Raw genomic sequence first — 12,782 nt, 5'->3', positions numbered from 1 at the left:
TCAGGCCAAATTAAGAAATATGACCTGAATTTTAAAACAGACCATTAAAAATGCCCTCTTTGCAGAATCTGATTACTACACTACTGTATTTATACTCTAAAGTGGAAAATTCTTTATCAACATAATCATTGCAATTGCTGCTGATTCTGGAGGGAAATATACGAAATAAGGGAGTGCTTAATAACAAGCATGAATCAACACACTTAAAGGTATTCCAAGAAGTTACTTAGGTGCTGTTGAACATTTATTTTTAGAGTCAATAAATTAAGAATTTAAGCATGTTTTTGCAAATATTTCTCACTTTCTCAATTTATTGTGTTGAATCCATACAGAAATAATATAAATTCATGCAGATTACAGTAGAATGGAGAGGGTTTTTTTTTCTTAATTAACACTGACAGAATTTACACTTGATCTTAGCCAAAAGGCCGAGAAGCGATACACTGACAGAATTTAAATAGTTTTCTTTGTTACAGCACCAAGATTGTATAGTCAGTGAGTCTGCTGAAACCATCACCAATCATATTATCTTAGTCTCAATAATGGGAAAACTATTTTGTGCAGTTGTGATCCTTAATTCGGGAGGAGGATTTAGCACAACAAAGAGGCTTTTGCTCTGTTATAAACAATACATGGTTTATCTTCAAAACTTAAATTACAATGTGAAAAAATTAAAAAATTTCAGAAAATGGGAAATAATAACAGTATTTATGATGATATTCATTTTTACCACCTTCAAATTGTACAGTATTAAATATACTTCACTTTCCCAAGATATCACTGCTTTCTGTATTTTTCTAGTGCTGCATGTTTGGGATGATTCAGTCTTTATTTGCAATTGTTAATGCAGATTTTATTTCTCTAATGAAGGATATGTGGTTACTAAGTATTTCTAACTGCAGTTAATTCATTGAACACATCCAGTTTTCTGATTGTTTTCATAATTGATTGCAAATTTGCTCTTTATGCGTAAGACAAAAATATTATCCACTTGTATTGCAGTGTGCCAGCAAAGTTAATGGTGGGAGGTACGGAACCACCAAAGACTATCCTGATGAAGCCATCCGATTTGCAAGAAGCCATCCACTTATGTACCAGCCCATAAAACCTGCCCATAAAAAACCAATCCTGGTAAAAACAGATGGAAGATATAACCTGAAACAAATAGCAGTGGATCGAGTGGAAGCTGAGGATGGCCAATATGATGTCTTGTTTATTGGGACAGGTAAAGAGATTACAAAGTACTGAGATGCATGTACTGAATCTTAAAATCATTAACATTATTAATATTTTTAAAACCTATCAACAAATCTATTAATCCATTAGCCCATTTGTACACTTCTTTTTTTAAATGTTTTTATTTATTTTTGAGAGAAAGAGAAAGACACAGAATCTAAAGCAGGCTCCAGGCTCTGAGCTGTCAGCACAGAGCCCAACATGGGGCTCAGACTCACACACCACAAGATCATGACCTCAGCCGAGGTCAGACACTTAACCAACTGAGCCACCCAAGTGCCCCTGCACACTGCTTTTTCTCTGCAGTGGAAGAGAGGATTTGAGGCGGTTACAGCCCATAATTCCTGATACACAGTCAATATCCTTGAATAAATGGATTAGGATTAATTGATTTTCATAAACAGCATTGGTTCCAGACAGAACTCCTAGAGGAAGTAGGCTGCCATAGCAAGGATGGTTCTGCACTCAGTTCCCAGATCCCTTCCCGCCTTTGGCTGTTAAGTAAGGTCTCAAGATTTGTTAAACAGCTTGGGACAGTAACTTCACCTGAGTCTATAATCACAACACTGCTTATCAGGCCCCATCAGAATCATCCATTTGTACAAAAATGGGGCATTTGTTACCCATAATGGAGGCAAACTTTTAGAGCAAAGCTATAATATCCTGCATTAATAAAACAAAGAAATATGCTGAAAAGGGACATTTTCAAATAAATATATAACTTCAATTCCATACATATAGCTTGTGGAAGAGAATTTGAAATCTTTGGACCTTTTGGCATCTGGATAATAGATAAAAATTCTGTCAAGTACTTTAAAAATCTCTAGACATTTAAAAAATCTTTTAAATTATCGTTTCATTTTTTTTTATATACATTATAATCATTGCTATAGCAGTTGGTATTTGGAAGAGTAAGCATCCTACCATACGTAACTTTAATCACAGACATAATTCTACAGAGACATTGCATATACTTAGATCAGGAACCAGAATATGATACTAATATTGGTGCTTGGGCTTCTCCACTCACACTTTTTTAAAAAGCAAAGATTTCAGTAAGGAAACCTTCATCTGATTTGCAGAAATTGATCTCTGGTGTAGGCTGTATTTTATCCTTATTTTAGGAGGTTAATGTTCATGATTCTCTGCACTGCAGATTCAAGATTAACAAAGTGTCACGTTTCTTTAACAGACTTCAAATTACTTGGCCATGAATTCACTCATAGTGACATTAATAGAGCTTTTTCTTTTCAAGAGTCATAAGTAAGAAAAATATTTGATAAAAATTAATCATGGGAAAAGGTATGTTATTTTTAACATATTTATGACCTGGAAAAGTACCGGTCATAAACAGTATATCAGTCCAAGACTGTTTTTAGAAATACTTTCTTGTTAGATTGACCAAAGCTATTTGAGAGAATTCCAGAAATATCAGATAAATATTTATGCTATCATGTAAATGATTTTTAACTCAAGGATACCATCATATTGAGCCACAGCTTTTCAACACAAAAGATATTTGATGAATGTGTGGTGAGTACATTGGAAAATCTCACAAATGATAATGATTTTTCCCTGTGCTTTAATATTGTGTGGGTGTGTATAAAATACTGTATATAGGAAGGGTCTTTATTGCAAGTCACTAGTTGCAAATTAATAATTTGAGTTTCATCTTTGTGTTTTGCTTGATATAATAATTTTAAGGTGCTATGTATTCTTGGCTTAAAAATTATAGTTTGGATTCCTTTTCATGTATTATATAGGTAATTTTTACTCATTTTATTTTAATCAAATTTTATTAACCCACCCTCATGATTTGGTAATTTTTAAACAAACTGCTTACATACCATAGAAATTCTTAGACCAGCACCTTCAAAGTGCTTATTTTTCCTGAGCTATTTTTAGCACTACACCACATTATTCTTACAAGCAAATTAGTGTCTTATTAAAATTTTTATTGGAAAGAACAAGCTCAGAATATCAAGTATAATAAAAATTAGGTGAAATTTTAAATTATGAATTTAAATTTATAAAACTATTGATAATTACAGAAGTTAAATGATTAGTACGGGAGGACTTATGCTGTTCTCTCAGTAGTATATACTGACATTTTTCTTATTAAAAGTGTATATATATGTAATATAGTACCAGATATAATTGTATATATATTAATATATTTTGGTTTCTCAGTCTTTAATTGAGTTTCTGAATCACATTATTTGAAAAATAATTACATATTATTTGGTCTTATTTCTTAGCCAGACATACAGTTATTTTTTGCCCTTTTTATTTTTTTTTTTTTTGCCATTTTAAAATATGAATATATGAGTGGTCATATTGTTTTAACTAACAATGAGTAAAATTTTCATACATCTAGATCTCAAATCTTATTCAAATTCATAGGTGCTGCATGGTTTTTAATTTTTTGAAAACCAGATTGTGATAAGCTTCTGGTTTATCTCTTCTTTTGCTTTCTTACAGATAATGGAATTGTACTGAAAGTAATCACGATTTATAACCAAGAAACAGAATCAATGGAAGAAGTAATTCTAGAAGAACTTCAGATATTCAAGGTATTTTTAGTAAAAAAATAAAATGAAATGAAATAGCCAACATTTATGTATTAACAATTGTCAGTGAGTTGCAAATATTAAAGATGCTGGCTCACTTTTTTTTTCTTCTAACAGGTATGTTGTGAATTCAGAGTGAATCTGAAGTGAGAAATGGTTTAAAATCCTGATGCATCTGTTTGATTATTGTAGACTATTCAAATGAAAATGCTAATATTAGCCTAGCTAGCATGAACTGTGACTTAAAGAAATAACACATACCACATACGAATTCCAGAATCATTATCGGAGAGTCTCATTTTACAAATGTACTGTCAACACAGACAAAGCAGTAGGTTTCATATTGTGCACGTTGGGATATGATAAGCATATCGCCTTTTATTATAACATAGCAATTACACAAAGAATTTACTAAAAAAGAGAAAACTGCAAAATGATAATGGAAGGATTAGACATGACAAAAGCAATTGTATGCATGCATACACACACACACACCCACACACACACACACACACAGACTCAAGTCTCAATATTTAAGGCAGTTATGGTCTTTAGAATCACCATGAACACTAAATTAGTGAATACTGACTGATGCTTCTATGGGAAATAGAAGGTTACGTTCCTGTGGGCCTCTAGTCACAACAGTTTTGTCATCTGATCAATATACAGCATTGTTCTTTTTGTGTTTTTATTTAAAGACACCTTATTTCACATATAGTTTATTAACTAACATTGAACTTTGTTCCACAGCACTATAACTCATGCCTGAACAAATCTTATTTAACACATGTATTTTCCCACAATGCACATCACAGCCTTTTGAAGCTTAGAAACACTATACAGTGCTTCAACACTTTGCTTAAAGGCTGTTTTAAACATCAAAATTGCCAACACAAAGCATGAAATAGACCATCAAAAGGACACTTGTTTACAATACAAAAGCTGAAACAAGAAGGCAGAGTGTTGCAATGATTGACCTGTGTTGGGGTCATACTTATAAGGCAACTAAAATGTATTGCTTCTGTGTGCCTGCACATGTCCATGAATGACCACAGGACACCATAAGTATTAATGAAGGGATTACAAATAAATTTAAGCAATTCAGAAAATTTGCAAAAAAAAAAAACAGTCTGTAAATTATTAAGATTGACTGTATGTGTATGTTATGAATATGTATGAAAATATTTTTATTGATAAAAAACAGTTCATTTCACCTTAGCTGTCTGGAGATTAGATTCCCCATAGCTGCACCCAAAGCTGACCATGTTCCTATCTCAACCAGAGCAGCTATGTTTTTGTCTATCTTGCATATTGGATTTCTATGTAAGATTTCATTTCACAATAGTGACCATAGCTACTATATTAGGAGCCTTCCCCCACAGTATCTTGTTTATATCAACACTAAAAAAAACATTATCACTTGAATGAATAAATAAGTGCATGTATGCATGAATAAAGTGTTCTATAGTTTAAAATATTGAAAAAAATATTGACACGGGATCAAATTTTCTCTTTCAAAAAATAATTCTTTGAAGGATAATCATCCATCGTGTAGATCTCACCTGCCTCTTGCTTGTCTGCTTGCAGAATCCTTCTGAGTTGTGGTACTCATTAGAGACCCTCTAGTTTTAATCACCAACCCTAAAATAACACACAGGCTCTCAAAACGTTGTGATAGGGGCGCCTGGGTGGCGCAGTCGGTTAAGCATCCGACTTCAGCCAGGTCACGATCTCGCGGTCTGTGAGTTCGAGCCCCGCGTCGGGCTCTGGGCTGATGGCTCAGAGCCTGGAGCCTGTTTCCGATTCTGTGTCTCCCTCTCTCTCTGCCCCTCCCCCGTTCATGCTCTGTCTCTCTCTGTCCCAAAAATAAATAAACGTTGCAAAAAAAAATTAAAAAAAAAAACACAACGTTGTGATAGATTTTCTTTCCTCTGGTGCATTTCTAAGGCAATGAAGTTATTCATCTTTCTCAGAGCATCCTGGGTTCATAGTGTTTGACCACAATAACTCCCAACAGAAAAGTATTCTGATTAGACTTGGATTAAAACAATTAAAGATCACATGGTTTCCTAATAATAACACCAATTGAAATACATAACTGTTTCACTTCTACTGGTTCAAATTGTAAGAAAGAATGCTGTGCCTTTATTATTTTATTTAGAGATATTTGGGTTTCCCAAACAAGAGTAATATTCAAACCCAAATACAAAAATTACATTTCAGAAACAAATGGTAATCTACTTAGATTAGCCACTACTTTTTTCATCTTACATATCTGTTCTACTCCATTAAAAAGATTTTTTTAAAGAAAGCTATATTTTAATGTAATTATGTTTTCCTATTGATTTGCTAAAATGAAAGCTATGGACTAGCATAGAACCACTCACATACCTAATAGGAGTTCAGATGATTGCAACCATATTAAGGTATATTCCTATGTTTCTTTAATAACAACTTTAAAAAATGTCTTGCAGGATCCAGTTCCTATTATTTCTATGGAGATTTCTTCAAAGAGAGTAAGTTGTGTGTTATGTGTTTGTGTTCTATATGTGAGTAAAGGCAAGAATGAAGAGCATAAGTACATGTGTTTATACATAAACAAGTTACAGTTGTATTCTAGTAAAAATACATAGTGGTTTACATGTAGTAGGTTTCTTTATTTTCTCTTATTGGAGGAAAGTACATGAGAGTAGATTTACCTCTATAATCATGATAGGATGTTATTCTGTAATTTTTTTGTTAACATTTTTAAGGGAAAAAATAACGGTAATGATGGTAACACAGAAGAATGTGCAGTGAAACACAAACGCCTCTCCGCTTTACTAGAACCAGTTACTGGTGAAACTTTTTCCAGAAGTAGTTGGTACATATATTCCCTCAAATTTATTTATAAATAACCATTTATGTTTAGGCGAACAAGAACATGCAACGTTCATTGCTCTGCTACTTGTATTTACTTCACAACAGATCTTACAGTTGATTCCATGTCATTCTCTCTGTGTGTATCTTCGTTACTCTTTTAAATGTTTAGTGTTAATGTACACTATTGGTTGGAGTGTAGATTGCTACAGCCAATATGGAAAACAGTGCAGAGTTTCCTCAATTTATTAAAAATAGAACCAGCATATGATTAAGCAGTGTCATTTCTGGGTATTTATCCAAAGGAAACAAAGTACTCAGTCTGGAAGCCATCTGCACCCATGTTTATTGCAGTATTATTTACCATGGCCAAGACATGGAAACAACCTTAAGTGCCATCAATGGATGAATGGATAGAGAAAATGATGTATATATGTGGAATATTGGAACATTATTCAGCCACAAAAAAGAAGGAAATCCTTCCATTTGTGACAATGTGAATGGACCTTGAGGGCATTATGCTAAGTGAAATAAGTCGAAGAAATACAAAAACCATACAAACTTACTGATATGTGGAATTAAAACACACAAAGCAAGAACAGAAAACGAATTCATGAATAGGACAGTTTGGCAGCTCCCAGAGGCAGGGGATGGGAAGTGAGCAAAATGTGCAGGTGATCCTAAGGTACAAACTTCCAGTTACAAAGGAAGACCTGGGGATGTAATGTATGCCATGGTGATTATACTAAATAATACCCTAATACTTATTTGAAAAGTTTTCACCACACAAGAACAACTCTCCCTGCGTGTTGAAGAGTGTTAACCAGACTTATTATGTTGATCATTTCCCAATATGCAAATATGGAATCATTATGTATACACTGAAACTAATATAATGTTATTTGTTAATTACATCTCAGTTTAAAATATGAAACAACAGGGGTGCCTGGTGGCTCAGTCGGTTGAGCATCTGCCTTTGGCTCAGGTCATGATCTCGCAGTTTGTGAGTTGGAGCCCCACATCGGGCTCTCTGCTGACAGCTCAGACACTGGAGCCTGGTTCAGATTCTGTGTCGCACTGTCTCTCTCTGCCCCTCCCACACTCATTCTCTCTCTCTCTCTCTCTCTCTCTCTCTCTCTCTCTCTGTCTGTCTCTCTCTCAAAAATAAATTTAAAAAAACATTAAGAAAAATTTTTTTAAAAAAGATGCAACAACAAAAGAGCATTTACTTATCCAGTCTGTTATTGGACGTTCCCCCAGGTCTTTTAAAAAGGCCTACAGCATTAATTGATGAGTCTTTCTATTTAGATAACAAAAGAAGAGTCAGCTTCCTAAAATTTTGTCAAGCTCAGTTAAGCAGTTTTGTTGCTCGAGCTTCCAGGTCTATAGGAGTATTTCCCATCTTAGAAAAAATGGAAGTATTGATGTTCCATTATCCATCCTCAGTAACTGCAGTAATTTAAATGAATACTCACAGAGGTGAAGATCACTGAGAGTTCTGTCCGTTTCTACTAGTGGCCTCTCTGTTCTTTGATGTCTCTAGCAACAGCTGTATATCGGATCTGCTTCTGCCGTGGCCCAAGTGAGATTTCATCAGTGTGACATGTATGGAAGTGCTTGTGCTGATTGCTGCCTGGCTCGAGACCCATACTGTGCCTGGGATGGCATATCCTGTTCCCGGTATTACCCAACGGGCACTCATGCAAAAAGGTGAGAGAGTCCTCGAGGGGATATTTACCTTGTTTAGAAAACCCATAATATTTCTTAAAATATTTTTCTTTCTGCACACGTTCCATGAAAATACCCATGTTATTTTTGTTTAAAAAATCCGTCATAGTAATGTTTTGTTCATAATATAAGCTTTGAAAGTTGAATTTTCCCTGAAAATAACTCCTGTCAATTACTGTGTGGAGATTGGAGTGGAGCGTGCTGCTGAGTCCTTTTTCTTTACTCATGTTTGAATCGACTCTTCTCCCTCCTGACGGTTTTCCTGCAAGACATGAAACCAGTTTGGATAAACTTAAAATGTGGAAATGGAAAGGCACCACACATGAGGGATTCAAAGACTTAAAAGAAAAATAAATAAATAAATTCTAAAATACATCCTGCATTCGCCCCGTGTCCTCTCAACCAGCTGGTCTTCATTTATTTCATTTTGAAAGTGAATATTTTAACTCCTAGGCAAATGCATGACCTGTATAATTAATGAAATGTGTGATTTAAGTCAACACAAATGAAAGGTACTTAAAGACTTCCCAAATCTAATGTCTACAATTCAGCGAGGTCATTGCCACTTGTAAGAGAAGGTAAATCCCGGTATACTTTGAACAGGAAATCTTGAAGTCCAGAAAGTATTTTGAAGGTTGGAGATCTTCCCTCACTTGAGCCGTATGAAATTGTTCATTCTTTGGGGGACAAAATAAAGGAAGATATTTTTATTTATTATAGAACAAGCAATTTTTTTTCTCCTAGTCAAGTGACAGAAGACAATATAAAGCAAAAACATAGGACTGTGTATAGTTTCCTTACTGAAAATTAATTTTTATTAATTTCAGTAATTTTGATTCTTCCACTGTGGGTTACTTCAAACCTTTTTAAAAATCTAACCCACCTTAATATAGTTGTTATTTTTATAAGTTCACATATATAGTAGAATCTCATTTTTAATAAATGTAGCCACTAATTCAGAAGTTTTGTTAACTTGACATTGGTTACATTAACATTCACTCCAATGTTATATATTATATACTTAATGAAATCATTATATACTTAATGAAAGTACGTAATAAACAGATAGTGAAAAGAAACTTTGAGGGGACATTTGTAAACTAAACTTACCAACCATTTTAAAGAACTGAGCAAGGAGCACCTGGGTGGCTTAGTTGGTTAAGCATCTGACTTCAGCTCAGGTCATGATCTCATGGTCGTGGGTTCGAGCCCCATCTCAGGCTCTGTGCTGACAGCTCAGAGTCTGGAGCCTGTTTCAGATTCTGTGTCTCCCCTCTCTCTGTTCCTCCCTCATTCATGCTCTCTCTCTGTCTCTCAAAAATAGGTAAAAGTTGGGGCGCCTGGGTGGCGCAGTCAGTTAAGCGTCCGACTTCAGCCAGGTCACGATCTCGCGGTCCGTGAGTTCGAGCCCCGCGTCAGGCTCTGGGCTGATGGCTCAGAGCCGGGAGCCTGCTTCCGATTCTGTGTCTCCCTCTCTCTCTGCCCCTCCCCCGTTCATGCTGTCTCTCTCTGTCTTAAAAATAAATAAACGTTGAAAAAAAAATAAAAAAAAAATAGGTAAAAGTTAAAAAAAAAACAGTGAGCAAATTAATGGATCTTGTACAAATGCTTATTAATATTTAAAAACTCTTGTTAAGGAATATAGCCATGTTACTATGTAAAAATACTGTTCAATGATTTATTCACCCATTATGCTAACTACTGTACCATGTGCGAGGACTATGAACAAGAGGTCAGTACTCCTTGGCTGCAAGATCAGAACCTAAAGTGGAGAATGGAATTGGAAATAAGAATGATAGCAGGTCACTACTGAGCACTTACCACGTATAAGGTACTGAACTAAGTGCAATATCCATTATATAGTATTTGATTTTCAAAATAACTCAACCTTTGAGCTCAGTCTTGTAGTTAGAAATATGAGTCTAGTTAAAGGGAATTTATATAAAAAGCATAGAATGGTCAGGGAAAACCATGTATTTCCATAGGTTAGGAGTAAAGTAGCTGGTTTGAAGGGTGGAAAGGTCATTTCACCAAAAATAATACAATTAATTATTTTATTGTTATTAGCAACAATAACAATGTTTGCAAGACTTGAATCAAATACTTATGAATTACAAGTATTGTATTTTGTTATAGTAATAACATGCAGTAGGGGTGATGAATTCTAACTGAACAGTTTCCAAAGCTAAATATTTCTTGATACATGGTGCATCTTATTAGAGTAGATATCCACAAGCTTGATAATATATTTATAAAGGGTGGACAAAAAGTTATTTAGTACAAGTTAAATGAAGGGGCAAAATCTTAGGAAGGAGCACAATGTTTGAGTCAGGAGCTGTGCTCATAAATGAATTAGTTCAGTTCAGTGACATGTAATGGAGATCTTTCCATGGTGTCAGATTCTTTTGAACCATCATCCACCCCTGGAGGAGAACATTTTGGATAGGCTCCAGCACACTAAGGGAAAATAGTTTGCTTTTATAGCAGGTCGTTTTTGCTTCAGACCTGACGAGCAGCAGAAATCGAAAACTAGTCATTAAAATAAATACTTTTCTGTTCACAGAGTGAAAATGAGTCAACAGAGAAAAAACATTAATTCACAATCCAAACCACTTGTTTAAAATAGTCTTCCAAAATACACTATAAGTTATAAAGCTAAATCTTTTACTTCCCCTTGCTCTCGCATTTTGTCTATTTCCGGTGTTCTCTTAAAAAGTTTCTAAGTGGCAAGAGATATAAGAAAAATATGCGACTTTGAGACTAAAAGGCCACTTTGATTAACCTTTCTAAAAGTCCTGAACACTTACAGTCTTTTTAAAACCCTGAAATAAAAGACAGTTATATTAAGATAGCATAAAATGAACTGAAACCTTGTTGGGGGATGTGATACCTTTTTTTAAAATGCATTCTTTTTCAGTGAATTTAAACAAAACTTTTGCATGCTTCTTATCCACATCTCTTATCTAGAACTATCCGATTCCATCTCCCCTCACTCTCACATCATTTGTGTAATAAACCTGATACAACATTTCTTCAAAGTGGAAACTATTTCCCATCTCACAGATTTACCCCTGCTCCATTATTCTTTAATGCTCAGTAGACTTTACATTCCCAGGACCAAAACAATACTGAATGGAGTGACAGATCAACAACAGTGGTATAATTCTTACCCAGATCTGCTCTCAGTTATACATAGCTGTGTACATGCTAGTGTAACACGATAAAGAAGCATAAAACTTTTAATTTTAGCTCCTTTTTTGTCAAGTTGTTTTTTCAATTTAAATCAATAGAATGATTCATACGGCAGTTTTAATCTTTATAAAATACCATGTTTTTAAGATAAATTCTTCTAATCTACAATCTCGATTTTGAAACAGCATGCTTTTGCACACAGGTCCTAATTCTAAAAATTGATTGGAAATATTCATCTGCTTTAGCTTATAATATAAGGAAATACTTAAACCATTGTTTTTCTGTTTTGTTTTCTAAATGTTTATTTATTTTGAGAGAAAGAGAGAGCACATGCACGTGCTCATAGGGGAGGAGCAGGAGGAGGAGGAAGAAAGAATCCCAAGCAGGCTTCCCGTTGTTAGTGCAGAGCCCAACAGGGTTCAAACCTAGATCCCACAAACTGTGAGATCATGACCTGAGTCAAAATCAAAAGTTGGATGCTTAACCAACTGAGCTACTCAGGTGCCCCTAAACCATTTTTTTTAAGTATTATTATTATTTAAGTTAACTAAGATCTGAACTTATATGTGAGAAAGCACTCCATCTCTTGAAATGATGTTCCATTATCATCATTTGGAGCAGTGAGGAGAGCCTAGAATGAAAAAAAAAAAATGAGACTGGACTAGATTTTAGATGTCATTTAGATAAATTTCATTTTACAAAGGGGACAGAAAGAACCAAGAAACAGACAAGATATGTATAAGATCAAACAACACGTGAGTGATGGCATTGGGATTTGAATCTGGTTCCTTTTTCAAATTTCATCATTGCATATGGTTAAAGCATCTCATTGTCACTTTGGAAGCCTCACCATCTCCCTCTGTGGTGAAACTTCTGCTTTGCCTTCTGTTTTTCCCTCAATCTTGAAGAAATGCCATGATTTAGAAAAGCAAGTGGTATTTTCTGCCTTTATGTAATACTTCTATTTTTATCTCTAATCTAAATTAATATACTGAGAATTTTGAGTTTAGAATTTCAGTACTAATAATAATTTCTATTGTTTAATCCCTCAGGTGCTTGCAAATTTAAAACAAGATCTGTATTATAAACTTTTTCCCCAGGGATAAAGAATGTTGTTATTTTTTTATTATATATATAAGCAATCTATAAAATATGACAATACACCAGAAGTGATCCTAAATCTAATAGGCAGTTTTG

General features: G+C 34.4%; 1 protein-coding gene across 1 annotated transcript in view; it reads left to right on the top strand.

Moving 5' to 3' along the window:
• The window catches only part of SEMA3E (semaphorin 3E), a 238,235-nt gene that overhangs the window by 204,593 nt on the left and 20,860 nt on the right, over window positions 1–12,782 (top strand). Inside the window, exons 11-14 of the mRNA XM_047851082.1 lie at window positions 1,003–1,225; window positions 3,718–3,809; window positions 6,281–6,322; window positions 8,209–8,375. Of these exons, the coding sequence (XP_047707038.1) occupies window positions 1,003–1,225; window positions 3,718–3,809; window positions 6,281–6,322; window positions 8,209–8,375 (524 nt within the window). The remainder of the gene's footprint in view (window positions 1–1,002; window positions 1,226–3,717; window positions 3,810–6,280; window positions 6,323–8,208; window positions 8,376–12,782) is intronic.

This window comes from Prionailurus viverrinus, chromosome A2 (assembly GCF_022837055.1).
Source record: "Prionailurus viverrinus isolate Anna chromosome A2, UM_Priviv_1.0, whole genome shotgun sequence".
NCBI lineage: Eukaryota > Metazoa > Chordata > Mammalia > Carnivora > Felidae > Prionailurus > Prionailurus viverrinus.
The sequence above is the reverse complement of the archived record's forward strand: the minus strand, read 5'-3'. Positions and strand labels throughout refer to the sequence as shown.